Here is a 23,772-nt window from a genome sequence, read left to right on the forward strand (position 1 = left end):
CCCCACTTTTTTGATATCACTTGTCACAGATTTATTTTGGTTTATATTTAGCGCGACTATCTTTCCTTTTATATTTTGTATCATGTTTAACCATTATTAATATTAAATATATTCATATGATTATTATTATAATATTGAACTTTGCCTTGCTTTGCCTACCCCTGGTATTGTATATCATATACTTTATATATCATTTTATATATATATATATATATATATATATATATATATATATATATAATTTTTTTTTTTTTTTTTGATCAATCAAAATTCTTTTGATCGGTACTAGTGGTGCAACAGATCGTAAATGATCCGTGATCCGAACGGGTCACCATATGTGGCTCAGCATACCACGTGATCTGTGGAGCTCCGCTGCTGCCTCGGCCATAGTTAAGGCCGCGGCTTCGGCCTAGCTCCCTGAGCGGCGGCCAGCTGATGTCATCACCCGGCCTCAACTGCTCGTGTTCGGCTGACTTCTCTGGTAAGGCTAAGCAAGCACTAATCTTCCTGTACAATGGGGGAGATATGGACCATATTACAGTGGGGGAGATGTCTGTGGATATTACAGTGGGGGAGATGTCTGTTGATATTACAGTGGGGAGATGTCTGTGGATATTACAGTGGGGACTATATATGGTGGTGACCTGAAAAATGTATGTGCATTATAATCGAAATTAGTCGATTAATCAATTTAAAAAAATCGATTTATCGAACACGAAAATTGTAATCAGTAACAGCCCTAGTGTGTGTTTTTGTGTGTGTATATGTATATGTGTGTGTATGTATGTATGTATGTATGTGTGTGTATATGTATGTATGTATATATATATATATATATATATATATATATATATATATATGTATATATGTATATATATATATATATATATATATATATATATATATATATATATATATATATATATATATATATATATATTAGCTGAATACCCGGCTTTGCCCGGTCTTCCTATCTTAACCTTTTGGGGAGGAAAATCATAGTAATATAAATATACCCATCTTTTATATAAGGGTGTAGGTAAGGGTTAATTTAACTGTCATATATTTTTATTTGGCATATAAGTAATATGTATACCAGGTATTATTGAAATATCTCCAGGCGTACAGAAGTTATGTGGGAGCATACATTTTCCATTGATTTGCATGGGACTTTAAACAAAAACCCTGACCCTCACAAATGGGGGTAGTTAAGGGATAAATTAACTATCCTATAGTTTAAGTGGACATATAAGTAACATGTGACCAAGTGTTATCGAAATATGTACAGCCGTTTGGAAGTTATGAAGTAACATGTATTTCCCATAGAGTTGAATGGGACTTTAAAGGAAAACCCTGACCATGGCAAATGGGGGTGGGTAAGGGTTAAACTACCTATCCTATGTTTGTTGCTGACATATAAGTAACATGTGTGCCAAGTTTCATGTTAATATCTTTAGCCGTTTGGACGTGATGCTGGAACATACATACATATACACACACACACACACACACACACACACGTTGAGTTTTATATATATATATAGATATATTATCATCTCCACTGCATCCAGTCTCGCCAAGCCTATATCTGACTGCAGGACATTCCTGGTGAACGTTTTCTAATATACCTTCAGGCAGGCAGGTGATTCCCCATAGAAATTTATAAGCAATATGCCGACATCCTTCCAAAATGTAATGGCGGTGTTTAACACAGTGAGGGATACTCGGACTCTTCCCCCCTCTGTCCACAGCTAACATTGTCCTAATATTAAAACCCGGAAAAGATCCGGTGGACCCAGGCTCCTATAGACCAATTTCTCTGCTGCAGAGCGATATTAAACTCCTGGCTAAAATCCTAGCAATCAGACTGAATAAGGTTATCACTTCTATAGTGCACCAGGACCAAGCAGGGTTTATGCCAAACAAGTCTACGGCGGTGAACCTCAGGAGACTCTTTTTAAATATTCAATCCCAGGCAGATAACATGGGACAGAGGGCCCTGCTTTCATTGGATGCTATGAAGGCCTTTAATAGCATTGAATGGGAAAATTTATGGGGGATTCTACGGAGGTTTGGCTTTGGAGAAACATACATCTCCTGGGTCCGGTTGCTTTACTGCTGCCCACAGGTGGTAATTCGGGCATCGAGTAAAATGTCCCATACTTTTATGCTGGGTCAAGGCACGAGGCAGGGATGCCTAATGTCTACCCTGCTCTTCACGCTAGCTATAGAGCCCTTGGCAATTACAATTACAGATCACCCAGGTATTACCGGCTTCCGCTATGGTGACACACTAGAGAAATTGCGGATGATACTATGATTCTGCTTGGGGACGTTGAGGGTTCCCTGTGGGAAGCCATGTCAGCCATAACAGAGTTTGGCTCTTACTCAGGGCTCCAAATCAACTGGATGAAACCCTCCCTAATGCTCATAGATAAGGGGGATCGGCCTCCCAACAACAGTTCCATACTTTTGACCTCCTCATTTAAGTTTTTTGGAGTCCAGGTGATGCCCAAGGTATGAGATTATGGGAGACTGAATATCTCCCTTCTGCTGCACAAATTCCAAGACCGGATTAAGACATGGAACTCACTCTGCCTGTCGGTAGCCGACAGGGTGAACTTGATCAAGATGATCCTCATGCCCCAGCTACTCTATGTGCTCCACAACTGTCCAGTTGTGCGTCCCATTGAAAACATTTAGTATGGTGAATTCTCTTTCGCCTGCTTATCTGGAACACCCGCTCCCCCAGGGTTAAGCTAGAACACTTACAGCGCCTTAAAGACGAAGAGGGACTCGCCCTGTCGAATCCCTGGCTGTACTATCTTGCGGCGCAGCTTCAGCACCTTATAGGGCTTATGGGCGGGGAGACAGATGGGTTGTGTGATACCTATAGCTCCTCAGGTTGTGATGCTCCACACATTAAAAAGGGAACAAAATGGGAGTATAGCCTCATGTAAAAATTAATAATAAATAATAATAACGTACCATCATCCCAGTTATAGTAGAGAAAAGGGGAGAGTGGGGGCAAGGGAGGGGAGGGGAAAGTTAAAAAACCGCGCAATTGTAAGTTAAAGCGACACAGTGCCGAATCTCAAAAAGTGGCCCGGTCATTGACCAGCAATATGGTCCGTGGCTGAAGTGGTTTAAAAGGTAGCCTTTATTTGTGCAAAAGGATAAAAGCACAGCAAGCAGTGGGATATAAATAACTGACGCGTTTCGCACAAAGGTCTAGTGCTTAATCATGGCTAAAACATAATGGTATATATTCCAAATATATATACTGATCCAAAGGTAATCACATGGTCCACCACCACCTCCAATGATGAACCATCACTAATTGTGTTTAGTCAATGAACAGTGATGGCCATTACAGGTGGGAGTGGACAGGAATAAAATAAGAAAACACACAGACTGAAAAACATACTAAAAGTTACTATTTAATTAGGACAAAATCAAGTAAATTAAGTTAAATGAAATATAAATGAATGCACATATACACGCAACAACTGCAGGGAAAAGTCAAGGCTAGACAGCAAAGGGGAAAACAGGTCAGAAGAGGTGATGGCGTCAGACAGAAATTCAGGTTACAAGTAGAAATGGGCACAAATGCAAAATGCTGCAACACTAAGTAAATTGTGATGTTGGCTAAATGGCCTCCCAGCAGGCAGCATCAGGTGGTGGGTGCTGCTGGGAGACCTCTGCTGGTGGATACTGATATTGATGCATTCAGATCTAGGGTCTAGCACCAACTGCAGGTATTCTAGCATACCTGCAGCTTCCGGACACCATGTTTGGTGTGTGATTATGTTACCTTGCCCCAATACAAAAATTACATAGGGTAACTATTGAAACTAGGTATCTTATTTCAGTAAATACTTGTGTTTATTAATACAGCTATCCTGATGTCTTTCTACCTTAGTAGCCTTGTTTTAAAAACTTCTCTAAACTGCATTTACAATGCGTACAGAAAAGTAGTGCAGTTTCTTTCCTTTGTTTTTCTACAGTATACTTGTCTGTTCCTTTACCCGGAAAAAACAAACAAAAATCCATTACAAGACAGATTATAAGGCCACAGCTCTATGTACTAATGACAAAACAATTCTTAATTTTTTTTTTTTTCTTTTCTTAAAAATGTTTCTCCTCCCATAGCAGAAATTGGAGCTACGGACTGAATGAAGCGTCACGCCTGTGAATGGAGGCGCATTTAAGATTTATTGATCAATAAAGCAGACAATTACAGCTTGTTTAGAGAACAGGGTAGAAGGGGGCCCTCTTCTTGTCCCTTAGAGCAGCATCTAGCTTCTATTAATGATAACCCTCGCCTCTCGCTGCAAACCATAAAAGTCAATAGCAAGATATAGGATTTCAATAAAATTATGACACTAGATAAACTTTACCCCAGGAACGGCTTCTCACCGGGGGATCGTGCCTGGCTTCACTTAGATTTGTAACTTTAATTTTTTTCCCTTATTGATTTTGCACGCTTTTCTTTGCCGCTAATTAGGTGGATTCTTTAAGCAAGGAAAAGGGAATTGTGTTCTCACAAAGACACACAACAATTAAATACCCCTCTGAAACGACTTGAAGCAGCTGCATTTTTTTATTCTCGCAATCGTGTCTGAAAACAGTCCGGTGAAAAAGCGTGCAATTTTCCCAGTGTAATTGCTTTTCTTGTCCATTCTCTAGTGTGTTTATTATTTAGATTTCTTTTTTGTCAGCTAACATATAAACTTTACTTGGGGCCAAGCTTATTGCCCACCGAATAAGGCTGCACTTAAAGGCAATTTTCTTGATTCACATCTTCTATTTGTTTTAAACCTTTTTTTTTACCCGTGATCTTGAGTGTTCTGATGCTTTTCATTTAAAAATGTTCACTAGTTACCATGGGTAATTGTGCATTTAGATACTGCCGATGTTACAGAAGAGCCTGCTGGAATCAGACTCAAAGCAGTCCATAGAGAATTTATAACTTTAGTTTCTAGGGAAAACCAATCAACCACTGTCAACTTTTAAAAAGCCCTGCATAAATTCAGATAACATGATACCAGATATCCACAAATAACTTATTTGGTAGGAAAGTCTTTTCTGTTCACTCCTATGATCTTGATTTTAATAACTGTCTTTGTCCCTCAACTTCAGGGATAATATCACCTATTTTACTACAGCTGTTACCCTTCTAAATCCCATTCTATGGGAAGAAAAGTAGAGCAGGTGAGGCTTGGGTATTTTTGCAAATGGGTAAAAAAGTACAGCGCTAACAAGTGACCAATAGATGAACCACTCAAAAAAATATGAAAAAACTGAAGTGATAAACTTGGTAAAGAAATATCCAACAATGTATGGTTGAAACATAAATGTCTTTAAGAAAATTGTAAAGTGCAGTGTCCAAAGTGGTCAGTGACAATCATTAACTTCATATGTGACGATCTATTACGATGATAATTTGATAGTAGATTCACCACCAAAATGCTTACCAGAAAGGTAGGTGTACACCTACCTGGACCATAAATCTGTTATCCCCGGGATACATCATATTGCAAAGTCTGAATGGCTCACTGGGTGTACACCAACCGGAGTCCAATCTTTCCGGTAAGCATTTTGGTGGTGGATCTACTATCTGATTATCGTAATGGATGGTCACATATGAAGTTAATGATTGTCACTGATCACTTTGAACACTGCACTTTACAATTTTCTTAAAGACATTTATGTTTCAACCATACATTGTCGGATATGTCTTTACTTAGTTTATCGCTTCAGGTTATTCGTATTATTTGGAGTGGTTCATCTATTGGTCACTTGTTAGCGCTGCATTTTTTTACCCATTTGTCACATTTTGCAACTTGATCTATTGTTGTGCTGGCTGCTATAGACACAACCTTTTGACAGGGTGGTATATATGCATTTATAGTTTACATTGGGTATTTTTGCACTCTGAGAAATATTTGTAATAATGTCACACTATCTTCAAAATTTCCAGATACACTCTATTTGTGCAAAGAAAAAACGTTTTTTTTTAAGTCGTGTCCTTTTTAAAGGATACATTTCTTAAATAATGCACACATTTTTGTAGGGAAAGCCAAGCGAGCCTGCAGAGCATTGCCCCTGTAATCAGTAGATTGCATGTGCTCCTAAAAATCTGCCTCCAGCTTGCCTACCTATACCTCCATACGGGCAGACAGTTACAAAGCTGGGGGAATTATCAATGAACTATTAGAGTGCTCATCATTAGTCTCTTCCGAGACGAGAAAAACTTTCATGTTTGTCTCTCTGGATAATTTTGCATAAACTGTCATGACCGCCTCTCGAAAGCTGTGTATTTTTCATCTGACTTTTCTGATCGGTTAGGGCAGTGATTCTCAACCAGAGTTCTGTGGAACCCTAGGGTTCCTCCACAGGTTGCTAGGGGTTCCCTCAGCATTTGGGCAATTTTTGGCTCTCAGATAATTTCCCACTGACACCATTGATCTTTTTAGCTATCTGTAAGAATGTAATTCTTTCCAATTACCGGTACCAAAAGTGTAATGACAATTCTTCCAACTGACCGTCACACTAATGTTTCAGGAGTTGTAGATTTCTAAATTTTAGCAGGGGTTCCCAGAGACCGGTGAACTATATCAAGGGTTCCTCTATGTTGAAAAGGTGGAGAAAGGCTGGATTAGGGAAGCACAGAGGTAAATACATTTTTGACAGAATAGTTTACACATCTGTAGAGGTGTGTAACCTTTATCTGGAGTATTGTAATTATGCTTTGTAAGCTCATTGCATAATGTATTTTGGGCTGCCTGTGTCCTTCCCCTTTGCTTTTATTAACATCCATGTATTATGTAAGCATGCACCTGAATTTTATTTTGTTCAGGCTTAGTGGCATTTCTTGTAGACTGCAGATACCCCTTCTTTTATAACTTACTCGTATTCTCATTTGAGTAAGCTTCTTCCCCCAGATCCACTTTTAAAGGCACTTCAAATCTCTGTGTTTCCGCTTTCCTCTTTTTACATCTGCCCCTTTGTCCTTCATTCGTGTTTGCTCATTTTTTTACTTTCTCTCAGCACTCTTCCTTTGCACTTGTTAATGTTGTACTTGCTATGCATTGCCCCTCACACAAAGCATGAAGTGTCACTAGTGATTATTAGGTGACTCTGTGACCTCATTACAGTAAAACAACATCTTGAGCTGCTGCACAGTGTCTATGCCAGTAGAATTGCAGATTGATTCGGTTTTCTTGGGGAAATTAACTTCAGTGTATGATTTTTAAATATGATGTGCAGTATCACATCTCATTGACCTTTGCAAATCATTTCTGAAGTTAAAATGTATTTCTTTGATTATGATCTGTGTTTTCTTGTGATATTCAGTTTTCTTTTTCCCATCGTTGGTTTACAAGTTTTGGGTTATACTTAATTGCTGCAAGTAATAATGATTTGGCAATCTGTGGTATCCCACTGAGAGCATCATAGAATTTGTGCCATTTTAGCTAAGCCGAGCATTTGAAAAATCTTGTATTAGATTCCTAGTAATTGCGTTACAGTGCTTTGTGTGGAATTTTGTATTCTGAATGACTATCTGCTTTGGAAGTTGGAACTACTCGGTATTCTTATTGCATTTAGCCAGTGACATGGCTTGGGCTGACCTTCAAGTGGTTGTAAAGGCACAATTTTTTTTACCTTCATGCACCAGGTATACCACCCTAGACCACCAGGGATATGCCAATCAATGCCCAGGCAGCTGCCAATCTGTGCCCATTCACAATGCCTGCCAGTGTCACCAGGGATGCCCATCAGTACCATCTATCAGTGCCACATATCAGTGTCCAGCAGTGTCGCCTATGAGTGCCCATCAGTGCCGCCTAACAAACAAAATTTACGGTCTTTTTTTTATTTGTTTAATAAAAAATAAAAACCACAGATGTGATCAAATACCACCAAAAGAAAGCTCTATTTGTGGGAACCACAGTGTAGCATGACCATGCAATTGTAATTTAAACAGTGCTAAAAGCTGAAAATTGGCTTTGACAGGAAGGGGGTGCAAGTGCCTGGTATTGAAGTGGTTAAATTAACATTGTGACCTTCTTAATTTGGTTGTTATCCTGAGCAGCAAAGACAAATGGCTGGAAAATATAACTTTTTTTTGAAAAAAGTAATACACTTTTTCCAGTCAGGAGGGTGTAAGAGCTTTGCTAATTGCAAAGCTGTAGGTCTAACTCATATCAAACCTCTGCAGAGGGACCACTGCTTCCATCCAGCATGCTGGTAGGGGACAAGCTGTTCTACCCCAGTAAGTTTTTTCAACATATTTTGTTTTAATGCATCTGAAATGTGTTAAGCCGATTTAAAGTAAAACACATGTATTTGCCTCATAAAGGAATCCCTAAACATTCTTAAATCAAGAACTTTGTTACCAAAATTATTGGTTCCTCATCCCCTCTTCATAATCTGACTCCCTTTGAAAAAATATGTTTAAAGACCCCATGGTCAAAGGTCTCATTACATCTCTCTGTATATATAATCCCCTATCCACATTCATATATGGTAAAATGGCAGGATATTCTAGGCAAAGTTTTGAAGATACAAATTGGCATCACATATGGCACACCACTGCACATAGTGCCATTCATATTGCTGCAATTGAATCTAATTATAAGCTACTAATGCGTTGGTATATGGTTCCCCAACACAGCCAGTTCTAAACCTTCGATATCTGACATTCTTCAGGGGCTGCCAAGCAAAGGAAACCTTTGTACATATTTTGTGGGATTGTCCCATAATTAGAAAAATGTAGACACATTTTTATAGAATAATAAATACATTAATAAGTTAAAGAATACGAAAATAGCCAAAATAAACATAATTGAACTTAAAACCTCCTAATTGCACTTAAAATCAATTTTGGCTCCTGATGTTACTATTCACTGCAGCCAAACATACTCTAGCAAAGACTTGGTGGTCCTCTATACTGAATCCTAGCTTCCAAAAGACTTTGCTAGGTCCTTGTTACACATATAAAACAAAAGTTTGCTTACATTAGCGTCCACATGCTCATTCCTCGTATGTACTTGTATCTCCAGACCCTACTTCATTGATATTCTTTCCCTCTTTTCGATTCTTCTTTTCCATCTCTTTAATTGATCTTGCGTCAACATTTATCTATGCTAAAATAGTGCTACAATATGTATAACTATGTGATTTATATTCACTTCTAAAACTTTATTGCCAATTATACTTTAATTTGACTTATGATTGATAACAGGATAAGCATATAATATATGTTCATAGCTACTATTGTAAAAATATCTCTATCTGCATTTATTTATTTTTCTCCTGTATTATTTAATATGTAAAAAATGTACGGAACTGTTAAAGTGAAAAAAAAAAATAGACTTTCAATTTGCATTATGCTTGGGGCTTTACTACCAAATCACCAGATTAGACTTCCATCTTGGGCAGCTTTGTCAGGTAGGTAAATTCAATTTTCTTCCCTCCTGGGTCCTTTTCACAATGCTTGCTTTCTTGTTAAATTCTTTTTATTGAAGTTTAAAAAATAAATAAATAAACCTTATAAAAGGGTTAACATTTGATGTACTCGGTGCCCACATGGTTGGATTGGATGAATTGGATACATAACATTCCATAGACATATATAAATGTGAAACAAGGGTACATTTTGGAAGCTCAGGTAAATATCAACAGAAGGTTGACATAAAGGCCCGGATTCACAAAGCACTTGCGCCGACGTATCTTCAGATACGCAGCGTAAGTGCAAATATGCGCCGTCGTATCTGTGCGCCGTACCCACAAACTAAGATATGCCTAAAAACAGGCTTGATTCCGCCGACGTAACTTGCCTACGCTGGCTTAGGGTGGGCACACATTTACGCTGGCCGCATGTTGGCGCTGCCATTGATTAGCCATTCAAATATGCAAATGAGTAAAATACAGCGATTTACGAACCTGCGCTCACCCGATGCAGGCTACGAGAGGTGCGTATAAGTTGTACGTCCGGCGTAAAGTTAAGCCCCATAAAGGAGGTGTAACTCAGCAGCAGACATGTAAAGGTCTGCATCAGGGAACAGAAGCCGGCGGTTTTTACGTAGTTTACGTTGGACGTGTGTCTGGATGGACGTAGATTACGTTCATGGCGTAGGCAGTGATCCGGCGTATCTTAGGTAGTAGTTCCGACGTGGTTATGAGCATGCGCACGGGGATGCGTCCACGACACGTCGCATGCGCAATTCGTTCAACGTACTTGTCTGGCTCTCAAGCCAATATTTGCATGGGGTCACGCCTCTTTTGCATGGCTTTGCATGGGGAAGCCCACTTCCACCTGCGCCTTCGAAATCTACGCCACGCAGCTTTGGGAGCAATAGCTTACTGAATGCAGTGCTTGCCTCTCTGCGCTGCGTCGGCGTAGCGTACAGGAGATACACTACAGCGGCATAAATGTGCGCCGCTGTCTGTGAATCTGGGCCAAAGATGTTAGAAGATTCTGGTAAATCTAGAACTGGTCTTTTCATAGTAGAAGTGCCTATGGTACCCGAGGGAGCAGGAGGAGAATTAAGAGACAAGGGTAGAGACTATAATCTATCCCTCTGTAAGGGTTATCCCTCATGTGCTGGATACATCAGAAGTAACAGCCATTTACGCATCTAGTAAAACAAGTCTGAACCTAATAAGGTCTAAGCACAGTAAGAAACATTAACAAGGGAGGGTCCTGCACTCCCTGCCCACCGGCCAACATTCATTAAGATGTTCATTGCAGGTAGCTCAGCCAAGGGTCCAAAACTTTTTTTAACTTTTGGTATTTTTGTACCAAAGGATGCTAACTAATTTTCTATGCAACATAATCCAGGTAGGTTTACACTTCATTATCACTAGGTCAACCGTAGCGGTCTTCAAGGTAGTGCGTTAAAAATATTTGGCTGCCAAAAACATGTAGAAGGGTCTGTATCATACGAAAGGAGGAGAACTCCGCACTATGGTTAAATAAATATACATTAAAATAAAACTGCTCCCCTAAAAGTGCTATAAATAAAAAATTTAGTAATGTGGTAAAATGGTAAGGGGGCGCTGATAATAAAGTGCTCTAGTGTAATGATCAAAGGAAACATAAATTGGAAATCAATATATGAACTGTGTAAACAACAATACAGTAATATTCTAAAGTGCAAGTGTGCTGACACACCAATAAACAAAAAAGTGCAAAATGAATCCAGAAATTGCAGCAATAGTAGCTTAGTTGTAAGCTATTAAAAGTCCATGTATTAGATGGGTTTCTTGAAAGTTGACACCATCACCTCTAAGACCATATAAAAAACTGGCGACACCGGGTGGGAAGTAGAGGTAAGTGCTTACTTACCAGACCACCATGACCCTTTTGTTTTAAGAAAAGGTCAGGTGGGGCTTTGGTACAGTTTATGGCCTGAGGTCTGTACTGATACCTAGATGGGACTGGCCAGAGACTGACTCCAACAGAAGATTTACTATACATACAATGAAGAGAAACGGGCCATAGTGAAGTTCCGCAATTTATTGTAAAACAAAGTAAAAACACAGGCCAAGTGGCCGCTTACTTTAACAAGTGCCAAGGCCTTGGCACCAGAGGATCGAATGTCTTGCAGCTCGATGTGATGTGGAGCATCTGCCGCACTGTGTCTCACTCACGTGGGTAGGTATAGCGTGCGTTACACCGCCTTACAGCACCAAACTTGAAAGTAGCTGAGCTGGATGAACGTGACCAGGAGCGCCTCACTGTATGATACGGTCAACAAGTTCATTTAGAAGAGCTACGTTTGCTTTTTTAAGGTTAATAATCATTGTTACCGTATAGATTAAAGTTTGCACACTCATCCAAAAGTGCCTAACCTTAGGGCAAGTTCACCAGGTATGAAACTTTGTTCCCTCCTGACCACAGTGGCTAAAGCACGTGGAGGACACCTCAGGATACATTTTGGATTGCCTGTCTGGGACAAAGGTACCAATGCGAAGGACCTTATACTTGGCTTTTATTAAAGAGGAAGTAAACCCTAATGGGTGTTACTTCCTCATTGTTTCCCTACAAAGGTAAAGAATAATGGGCTACTATGCATCACATAGTAGCCCATTATGTGACACTTACCTGCAGGAGAAGCCTGCAATGTCCCTATCTTCCTCTCGAGTAGCGAGCTGCCATTCTTCTCCCCTCTTCCTTCCGGGGCCGCGAACTCTGGCTCTGCGAGTGGCGTGACATTGCGTGACGCGCGGGAGACTCCACTCATGGCATGACCCGAGTTAGAAACGGCACAGCGTGCCCTTTCTAACTCCGGCTTATGCGCAGAAGAAATCGCCGTACGGCGATTTGCAAATATCTCCTAGACCGTGCAGGTCTGGCAGATATTTCAAGCATCTCTAGGCTTACCTGTAGGTTGAAGTGGTTGTAAAGGGGTTACAGCCACTTTAATTTGACCTTTGTGATGCCCTTGTGTATTCTAGTGGTCCATCAATTCCAGTCATTGTTTGTAATCTCAATCTCCAAATCCTTTTTCCATGTCAGTTTAAACGAGAGTCCCTGAGGAGAACTAATTAGCTGAAATTGAATTCGACATAGGTGAAAGTTTTTAGACTGCAGCATCTGAAGTTGTTGAAGGTAATATTGCTTCTTTCGAATACCCTTTTTGTGAGGAAGTGCCATATGAGATATAATCCCTTTATCTATCCACCATTGAAATTGTTAAAGCTTGGGGGGGGGGGGGGGGGGGCATTGGTGACGACGACGACTCTGGGTTATTACATATAGGTTTTGCCTGTGTTTGTGAGGATCTCAACAGTGCTTGCATTTGTCAGTCTACATTAGTGACTAAAATGAGTGTGTGTGTGTGCACACCTTCTGTAAACTTCATAACAATCCCTTACAGAATGGCAGAGATAAAGTTTGAAGGTGCAGTGGTAAAATGACTTAAAGGGTCACTAAAGGAATTTTTTTTTTTTTTTTTTTGCTAAATAGCTTCCTTTACCTTACTGCAGTCCTGGATTCATGTCCTCATTGTTCGTTTTTGCTCTAATCCTTCTCTGTTCTGAACACTTTTTGGTTGTCTGTTTCCTGATGAAAAAAGTCATGGGAGCTTTCTCTCTGTGGTCACTAATCAAGGAGGTGTGATTACTGTGTGTCTAAAACCCCTCAACACCAATCAGTTTCGTTTTACAAACCATCACTGCCCTGTATTGGCTCTGTGTGTGTCTCTGTACATCACAGAGCAGGAAACCGCATGCAAAAACGAAACTGAAACTGTAGGTACATTATATGATTGATTTTTATCTATTTTTAATCATTTTTAAAAGGAATCAGTTAACTATTATGTCTCTCTATACCAGTGTAAACAGTCATTTCAGCAAAAAAAAAATGTTTGCCATCTCTCCTGGGCTCCTTTCCTCATGGCAGCAGCGTTTTAACAGAAAAAATGCTTGACACTTGAGGCGCGTCAAGTACTTAGGCATTTATTCATTTAATTGGCTAAAATAATAAATTCTGGCCACTGAAATTAATTACCGTAACTCCTAGCAAATATTGTTCAAATTTTCTCGTCGTTCAGATGTTAGAATTTCTGTTTGTATGCTCTGTTTGTTTTTGTGACAAATTTGCTTTCCTGGAGTTGCCTCTTCTGGCTGAAAGGGGCATTTTAGCACACAGTAAACAATAGGAAGTCTCTTGTGAGAACTTGAGACTGTAATAACCAGGCGATGAGGCTTGTTGGGTCAGGACCTTTGCATCATATGCTTACAGCAGCACAGGTCCATTGCTGTATATAGGGCAACACTGCTAAAATTCTGACTGCTTGACCCTTCCTGAGAGCTGGGGACTATTTATTTTATGAACATGCGAGTTCAAACATTACAAGCCACTGGCTACCTTTTATTACTTAACTGTTGGCTATTTTCAATGTGCTAAGTTTTAACCTTTATTCATTCACATCCTGTCTTATCTGCTACCGTCTTCAGTGTTATTTAACAAATTGTCAAGCTGTTTATTACAGGCAGTGCTTACAAATAATCCATTGTATATATCTATCTATATATATATTTGTTGTTTCCTACAGTATTTTATATAGCCAGAAGTGCCTTGTGACCTATTAACATTTGTCGGTTTTCTTTCAATAAAACACAAGAAACATACTGCGTGGCATTGCACTCTTTCCTATGTGGCTGATGTATGCATTGCAATGTAGTGTGTTTTCATAGGGAAACTGTGCCCATTTACACCTACATGTGTGTATTATCACACTTTCTGAAGCATGCTGGGCCCATTCAAGGTTATTCATGCTAAACGGTTGGCAATAAAGGTGATGACAGATATATAGTATTTATTTGGCAAATGTTATGATTCTCCTGAATACTTGTGTAACTTTATCCATAAGCAGTCCTGGCACATTTGGCTCTGATAACTGTCCCAGGCACTTTTCTTCTCAGAGGGTGAAAGACCCTTTTCCCAGGTGGTGGAGGATTAATTAAGCGCGCCAGGCACTTGAATACATTTTGGGTGTTTAGATAATGCACGTGCATGGAGAGTGGGAAGGAGGGTGGAGAAAACACAAGATACCTGAGGGTTCCATTAAAAATGCACAGTCTCTGGTCAAATCCAATACACAGCAAATACGGTTTACCTGTAGGAAATTACTACATTCCTACATTTGCATGCACAATTTTCATCTAAGAATAAAAAATGCACAAATTCTTGAGTCATAATTGCCTGGCTTTCTAAACTGTGTGATTCCCAGCAGATCTAATTGACCCTAATGGAATATTTGGACCTGTCTAAAATTGATGAATCAGTGATTCGACAGATTCCACCATTACTAAATTTAATGTTTGCTTTTTGTCCCCTATCTTTGCTTTCTGTCCCTTATGGTGTATCAGGAGCACCCATGTTTTTTTTTCTTTATATTGTACCACAGTAATTCTACATACAGAATTGTTCATATCGGTCTTTGCTGCCAAATGAGCTTACAAACTTTTATCCCTAGTGCAGTCATGAATACTAATGTGCTAATTTTATTAGCCTGTCATTATGTTTGGGGTTTAAAAGATGAAACACATACAAACATGGCATTTAACATACTCCATTAAGACAGTGGCACTGTGGGCATTGGACCTAGAACCTCAGTATTGCAAAGCAGGAATGCTAATAGCTGTCAGACCAGCTTATTTTTATCTGCTGCACATGTATGATTTTGTTCCTGGAAGTTTTGTAGCTGGCTAACAAGTTTATACTGTATCTGCACATAGCATGTGTCAATGCAGCTACACGTACCTGAGCCGTTATAATTTCTTAGCTGCAATAGATAACTTGAGTATCTAATGAAGCTGGCTTTTCTCCAGCAAGCTTCCAATGCAGTAAAGAGTCAAGCACTCCGCAGCCGAGCAACAAATCGCTGGGAAAGCTGTGACACAGGCTTTTCATTGACTTCAATTCTGGGTTTCCTAGCAACAGAAACATTAAGAGAGCAATTCTGTATCTGCTACAAATCGCTGCAACAAAATCGCTTATGTGACATGACCTTAAGCCACTGTGTCCTGCATGCATCTTATGAAAGACTTCTGTTAATACTATTGTAAAAAATTAATCCATCTTTACTTTTTTTAAATAGAAGAAAAGGTGCCACTCACTAACCTATTGCATTCGTATGTAGATGAGTGGCCTCAGCCAGCACCACTCCAGCAACGCCCCCTTTGACATGTTTCTCCCTGCTCACTGAAGCTTGGTCACCTCTGTGATAAGGGGAGCGAAACCTGTCAGGGGGCCATGGCTGGAGCTTTGGCTGAGGCCACATCCGTCTACGTACTAATAAACCAAGTTGGTGAGTGCCACCTTTTCTTCTCTTTGATAATGCTCTTACATCTCTGGTGCACTGGCGCCAGCTCCCTTCACTGCAACCAGCGGGGAAGTCTCTGTGTGAGCTTAGAGTGGCACTGAAAGTTTCATTTTGCATCTTTACTTTTATTTCGTAGACTCTTGAACGGTCTGTGCATCCACACTTCCCAACAGCCTGAACTCTGCCGAAAAGGTTACTTGTTGCTAATTTATATGTGACTTGCTATTAGAAACTATGAGGTTGTTTCCCCTTCCCCTTCAATAGATTATAATATATCTTGTGTTATTAACAAGTAAAACAGGCTCTGTCCTGTAGATCAGCCTTTTTCAACCAGGGCGCCTTGGCAAAATTCCTAAAAATTTACCAAAAATTGAATACAAGCTAGTGGGTGGATCAAGCCTGCCTTTTAGTTGCACAAAGCCACGTGTTTTCATTATGCACAATTACAACTTTGTAGTCACTGGCATCCTAACAACCAATGACCTCATCAGTTGAAAAGGAGAAGGTCTGTAGCCTCCATAACTTCTTGGTTTAACCCTCCTGTGCCCCTCTCCCTCTGCATTGGGGTGACATTAGCTGAACGATGGAGAGAAATTGAGGGAGAAGAGAAACATTGGATTACTAATCACTACCAGTGTGCAAACGTGTATTTGCTTTGGAAGAATAAATCCCCTCGAACGCTGGGTGTCCATGTGTGGATGTTGCTGCATTATGTAAAGCTTTTGGAATAGTTTTTTTTATCTTTTAGAATGGGGTGCCTCAAGACTGAATATCATTTTAAAGGGTGCCTCGACTGAAAAAAAAGGTTCAGAAACACTGTTGTAGAATATATCTGCTTCATGATCCAGTTGGCTGTGGGAATAAAAAAAAAAAGTAATAGATTGACCGAGTGAAATGCTCCAGGGACTTGGTGTTGGTGTAGCAGGGAGTGTAACACAAAGCCTGCAAAGTGTAAATAAGTTTGATAATGTCACTTATCTGACAGCTTTTTCCAAGCTTAGATTATCTAAGTCATCTTTTAACTCACTGCCCCAGACAGGCTAGAGCAAGCTTTTGGCAGTCTCCTCTTGTTGGCAACATATGTAAAACTCCTTCAACCTTGTTGATGCAGCAAAACCTGGGCTCTCTGTACACAAGAAAGAGCCCAATTCATCACTATGATAACTTATTTGGAATATAGCTATGGGCTACATTCATTCAGTGTTATACAAAAAAAAATTCAAAGCCTATTAACCTTTTTTTTTTTGTATCCATACAATTTAACATTTTTATGGAATTCCCTGTGGGACCTAGTGCATACAGCTCTTGGTCTTTTTTTGTTCCTTGCAATGGTTGATGTGGTCGCATGGTTGACAGCTACCCCCCCCCCCCCCCCCCCCCCACAGCTGTCTGTCCAAAATTATCAGGAGACACATTTTTATTTCGGCCTGAGTGACTCTTCACACAGAGGAGTGGGATATGTGACAGGCAATCAGAGCTGGATTCGTTATACATGGGGCTCTGGGCTGAGTTTGCTTGGACTTTCTTTCATTCTGTCTGTTTGGAGGAGCCTGGATACCTGGCAGGTAGGATGTCTGTGTTTTTTTTTTTTTTAAATATAGGGCTTGGTGCAGATACACTGGCTGCATCCATGATACTTCACTCAGTGGCAGCCAGGGGGTTGCTAAATCTTTTCTAGGCAGGTGGCCTGGGTTGTTAATAACTGCTCTCGCCTCTGACAGCATGCCTGCACTGGAGAAGACTGCTGTCGTTCACAAAAACACGAGCTGTCAGCTTTTACTCTGACCAACAGAAAATTAAGTTGCAGCCCCATTTAGCACTGAGCCAAGCATCAGCTCATGGATACAGCCATTATGTCTGCAGTTTTTTCACTGAGCCTCATAGACTCATGGCTATATTGAGTATGCACTAGCTATCTATATCTGATGTTCGGGCTTCTCAATACAAACACCCAGCTGCATCCAGCAAGATTGGAAGTAGATAGATTAAAAGAGCATTGCTCTGGAGGGTGGGGGTTAAAGTGCTGTGCTATAGCTAAGGTTGTTCCGATACAACTTTTTTAGGACCGAGTACAAGTACCAATACTTTTTTTTTATGTACTCGCCGATACCGATTACCGATACTTTTTTTTTTTTTAAATGCAGCCTTGTGTCCCAAAATGCAGCCTTGTGTCCCAAAATGCAGCCTTGTGTCCCAAAATGCAGCCTTGTGTCCCTAAATGCAGCCTTGTCCCTAAATGCAGCCTTGTGTCCCCAAAGAGAATGCCAAGCCCCCCCCGCCGCTGCTGTCTAGTTGATTAGCGATCGGGGTACATAACAGCTTTCATTTGAATAGCTGTGTGTTCCCCGCCGCACTTTGTCATGTATAGACACTCCCCCTTGCTCGGGCACTTTGATAGACAGATCACTTGTCCAATCCTGGGACGGGTGATCTATCCATCAAAGTGCCCTGACAAGGGGGAGGGGCTATACATGGCAAGGTGCAGCGGCGAACACACAGCTATTCAAATGAAAGCTGTTATGTTTCCCGAGCGCTAATCAACTAGATGTCGGCAGCGGCGGGGGGGCTTGGCTTTCACTTTGGGGACTAGTCGGCAGCAGCTCTCCTCTTCTCCATACCTGAGGACTGCTCTGCTCCGCCCGCTCTCCGCCCCCTCTACATCCGCTCTCCGCCCTCTCTCCACCTGCTCTCCACCCGCTCTCGGGGGAGGGGGAATCATCGGGAGCATTTGCGCGAGTACAAGTACTTCCGCAAATGCTCAGTATCGGTCCCGATACCGATACTAGTATCGGTATCGGGACAACCCTAGCTATAGCTCCTCCATAGGAATGCCCATAAATCGGGCTTCATCCTCGGGTGGAGCTGACAGTCAGCAGAAACTTAGAAAAACATGTCCATTTAGTACACAATGTGACCACAGATCAGAGCAAGACCAAGTGTTTCATACACTGAGCCTCCTGGGAGATTCCATAATGATTTTAAATGGTTTGTGATACTTCCCAAATATGTATGCCAGGGTTTTCAGGTTTCTGAAAATGTTTAGGTCTTATGAATACATTTTGTTTTTGTGTAGTGTTTAATACATACAGGTAGAGAAGCATTTGAATTCCTGCTTATTTGTACTGCAATGAACTGTGGGCCTGTCCATTCCCTACCTGGCAGGGCAAAAAAAAGAAGACATTCAGAGTTCAGGTTATAGATGAATTTGGAGGATGCCCAAACTCATCTCTACATATGAGCACGTGAACAACATTAAGGTTTCCTGTAAGCATAGCAACAGTGGAACAGTGTTGTGTTTTTTTTTTTGTTTTTTTTTTAAATCCATTTAGGAGCCTGTGCACAGCTCTGTGTTGCAATGACACATCTTGCATTAGTTGGTTTGCTTATGTGGCATTGATTTAAAACCCACCCCCCACATACCTCCACAATGCACCTGCATTAATGCAGAATATTGCACTACCTTGCAGGGTTGGGGGGAAGCAGCACGTAAAAAAAAAGCTATAATCTAACGCACACTAGCAATTTTTGAGTTTTTCTGTTACTGTAAGCTAATAGTGTTATTTTGTGTCCATGCACACTATTTTGTGCTTAAGCTTTTTTCAAGCTTCAGCAGTTAGGAACATAAAACAAAGCTTTTGTAGAGTTTTTGGGAGTGTTTTCCCAGCAGAAAAAAAGCACTACGCACAACTAAAACGCTTATTTTGAGTGTTTGTGTTTTTATAGTGAAAAAAAAAAAAAAATGATAAAATGCCAACACTCCTAAAAGCTACTAAAACACTATTATCAGCATTTTTCATCCAGTGTTTTTTTTTTTTTTTTGCTCTTGTTGAGCTTATAAAAAATGCTAGTGTGGATGAAGCCAAAAACTGTTGTTTCCATGTCTGTTTTTGTTTAACATATCATTTAAGGTGATCATGCAACAAGCTGCACAGCATAATTACACCATGATCCGCTATATTAAATCCGTAGTTATGATATCGGGAATCTTTTTTGCACAACTTTTGTCACTTGTGTCTTAGGTTTGCTTGTTCTTTAAACAGCAGCCCAGTTGCCTGTTTATCAGAGATTGCGTTGCTGAAATCTTATTTGGCAATAGCCGTGATGCAGTGCAGATTAAAAGAATGCAGGAGCCTTTTGGTTGAATTCCAGATCCGCAGCGTTACAAAATGACAGATTGTAAAGCAAAGTAACACTAAAATGTTACTAGGGCTCATTTGTTAAATAGGTCCAATCTAGGTTTAATCTATTGCCAGACTGATCTTCGCTAGCTGTAAAACAGGCAGTGTCTGGATTCAGGCCAGGAAGTATCATGATGTAGGACGAAGAGCTCCAGGAATTATATTTGCTGTGATGTTCTTCAGGCTGAACCCAAAACATCAACAATACTGATCCATCTTTCTATGTCTGTTAAATAGATCTGACACTTTGAGCCTTGTGCCATAGTATTGGCATGTGATTTCTGACAGTGCACTTGTAGCTGATAAAGATGTGTTATGCTGTCATGTAACTGTACACTGTTGCTGATTGATATATTCTCCCAGTCCTCATCAGTATACAGTAAGTTTTAACACGTTTGTAAAAAAAAAAAAAAGCCAAGTTGGATATCATACATCTATCAATATAAAGTTACACTTTAATTGGGGAGCATGACCAAATAGGGCTGCGCCCGCCCAAATATAGTTAAAAACTATACATTAAAGTAAGCTTTTTATTTTTTTAAAGTTTATACACATTAATACATTTTTTACAAAAGTTAATTTTGTTTTAGTAATTCAATTCAAAAAGTGAAACTTGTGTAGTATATAGATTCATTACCCACACACACAGTGACACATTTCAAGCATTTTATTTTATTTTGACAATTAAGGCTTATGGCTAGTGAAAACCAAAAATTCAGTATTTCAGAAATTTGAATATTACATAAGACCAATTAAAAAAAAAAAAGAAAGATTTTTAATACAGAAATATTGGCATACTAAACAGTTTGTCCATGTACAGTATAGTATGCACTTAATACTTGGTTGTGGCTTTTTTTGCATGAATGACTGCATCAAGGTGGGCATGGTATTGAGGCAATCAGCCTGTGGCTCTGCTGAGATGTTCTGGAAGCCCAGGTTGCTTTAATAGCAGCCTTTAGCTCTACTGCATCGTTGGGTCTGGTGTCTCATCTTTCTCTTGACAATGCCCTACAAATTCTCTATGGGGTTTAGGTCAGGCGAGTTTGCTGGCCAGTCAAGCACAGTGATACCATAATCATTAAACCAGGTATTGGTAGTTTTGGCAGTGTGGGCAGGTGCCAAGTCCTGCTGGAAAATGAAATTGGCATCTCCCTATAGCTGATCAGCAGAGGGAAGCATGAAGTGCTCTAGAATTCCCTGGTACGAGGGCTGCATTGACTTTGGACTTGATAAAACACAGTGGACCAACACCAGAAAATGACATGGCTCCCCAAATCACCACTGACTGTAGAAACGTCACACTGAAACTCATGCAATTTTTTGATTCTGTGTCTCCCCACTCTTTCTTCAGACTCTGGGGCCTTGAAGAAAGGCAGCAGTTCAGTCCTTTCTCCTTAGCCCAGGTAAGATGCTTCTGAAGTTGTCTTTGGTTCAGGAGCGGCTTGACACAAGGAATGCGACAGTTGTAGCTCATGTCCTGGATACATCTGTGTGTGGTGGCTCTTGAAGCACTGACACCAGCCACTCCTTGTGAATCTTGCCCAAATTCTTACATAGCCTTTTGCTTCACAATCCTCTCAAGACTGTGGTTTTCCCTGTTGCTTGTGCACCTTTTTCTACCACACTTTCCTTCCTCTCAACTTCGCATTAATATGCTTGGATACAGCACTCTATGAACAGCCAGCTTCTTTAGCAATGACCATTTAAAGGACACTTTTACAGGCATTTTGAGTTAAGTAGCTGAATAGTTGTGACACCATGAGTCTACAATATTGAACTTTTTCATAATAATCTAATTTTCTGAGATACTGAATTTTGGGTTTTCATTGGCTGTAAGCCGTAATCCTCAAATTTGTGTAATTAATCAATATTTTCATTTCATTTTTTTAAATTAATTACTGAAACAAGTTAACTTTCTGATATTCTAATTTGAGATGAACCTCTACATAAAATAAAAAAATCTATTACTTGTCCTTAGATGTACTGTAGTGGCCACATTCGTTTTTCTTCAGGCTTTTTATTTTAATTTTTTCTGTTTATGCCAGTAACATATTTTCCTGTTATAGGGTGATAACCTTCACTTGGCATACTAAGTCTCTGTAGAAACAGTGTTGCCAGGACTGGTTGGACTTCAGAACACCACCCCTCTTTATCTCCATAACATGGTGAAAGTGTTCTGTAGTTCACAGTGGATAATGGGGCAAAGCTGACAACACTGCTTCAGATAAAAATGCAGAAGGCACAAGATACAAGGCAACACTGGGGTTGTGATGGGATCAACAGGTTATTGTGCAAACAGATATAGCAAACATATGTCAGTTGTTTTTTTTTGTTTGTTTTTTTGGTTGACAGCAAGCTTTGGCACTACCCTAAAGTGTCAAATATTTGGTTGGCCTCACTTTTAACATTCTGAGGACCTTTTCTGAAAACCAAGGGAGGTGAGAGAAGCTGGGAAGTTGAGTGTTGTGAACAGCAAAGGTAGAAATATTGCCTACCATTAAATAGTTCCCTTAGTATTCCATCCTGTCACTGGAGTCCCCCCAATGCAACTTCCTGTGATGGGGTGGTGATGATGCTGCACTGCTCTTAGGCAGTGCTTCCTTGCACTATGCTGAAATGAGAAGATATTGCGCGGGGTGTTGCTATCGGTATTGTCACGGCTGCTTAATATGCCTGTAGCTACTAATTCTGCACTGCAGTGCCTAGGGAAGGAAAACATGTGAGAAATAAATGAAGGAATATTTGTATCAGCCAGCAAAGTTAAAGGAAGTTACTTTTGTTTTTGTGCATTGCATCGTAACTAGATTTGATATGTGTTTAGACTGGACATACAGGATCCTTTATTTGTATTTTAAAAGCCTTAATGTGGGCACAATAAAGGTATCAGGGTTAAAGCAGTGTTAAAGACTCCATTGCCTCAAAAGCCATCTCCCTACAGGTGCACATCATGCAAATCTTCTTGTTTATTTGTGGAATTAGTAGAATTCAGACTGTACTTTTGGGCTCACTCTCACCCTGGCCTATCACAAAATGAGGCCTTGAATTGTGAATGGTGAAAGTACGAGAGGGAAGCGGAGACACGGCCAAAGCACTAGGACCTGAGACCTTACAATCTGAGCAGCCCAAAAGTCCCCCCGCATGTAAGCAAGATGATTTGTACGATGTGGAATAAAGCATTCCTGATTGGCGATGGTTGGTAAGCTTATTGCACCTGAAATTGAGCTTTAAGAACTTGGCAAGCTGGACATTAAACAGGAAGACATTCATGTTTGGATGAAAGTTAAAGCCATTTAAGAGGTAGGCCATCATCCCGAGTCTGTTTCATGGGAATTTTTTTATGTTTAAAGTTCAAATTTAGGAGATAACTGCTGTGATTTTACATGGGAGCTAGCTCACTGTCCCGCACTGTGTATATTGTCTGTGTGCGCCAATCATTTATTGTGTCTAATCTTTCTTCTTTCCTTTTATTTTTGCATGTCACCATGTACAGGAGAGAGATGGAATGAGGGCAATCCTGGATTCCTATGACAGTGAGCTGAGCCCATCTGAACATACACCTCAGCTCACCTGCCGTCTCCGTGAGGCTGAAGAAATGCTGCAGAAAGTTCATGGGCACAATGCTGAGATGGAGGTAATTTGTTTTTGAATATCACGGACATTCTGTCTGCAGTTCTTTGTCGGGCTCACTAGCTTTTTTCTGTTTTTTATTTTTTTATCATTATCTAATGGAAACATTTGCTAACAAATATGTA

The 23,772-nt window shown here is 40.2% G+C and overlaps 1 protein-coding gene across 2 annotated transcripts in view; it reads left to right on the plus strand.

The window, feature by feature from the left end:
* The window catches only part of MAD1L1 (mitotic arrest deficient 1 like 1), a 915,026-nt gene that overhangs the window by 273,325 nt on the left and 617,929 nt on the right, over positions 1-23,772 (plus strand). For both annotated transcript variants that reach the window (XM_040356690.1, XM_040356691.1), the window contains one exon: positions 23,511-23,651. In XM_040356690.1, the coding sequence (XP_040212624.1) occupies positions 23,511-23,651 (141 nt within the window). The remainder of the gene's footprint in view (positions 1-23,510; positions 23,652-23,772) is intronic.

This window comes from Rana temporaria, chromosome 6 (assembly GCF_905171775.1).
Source record: "Rana temporaria chromosome 6, aRanTem1.1, whole genome shotgun sequence".
In the NCBI taxonomy this organism is placed as follows: Eukaryota; Metazoa; Chordata; class Amphibia; order Anura; family Ranidae; genus Rana; species Rana temporaria.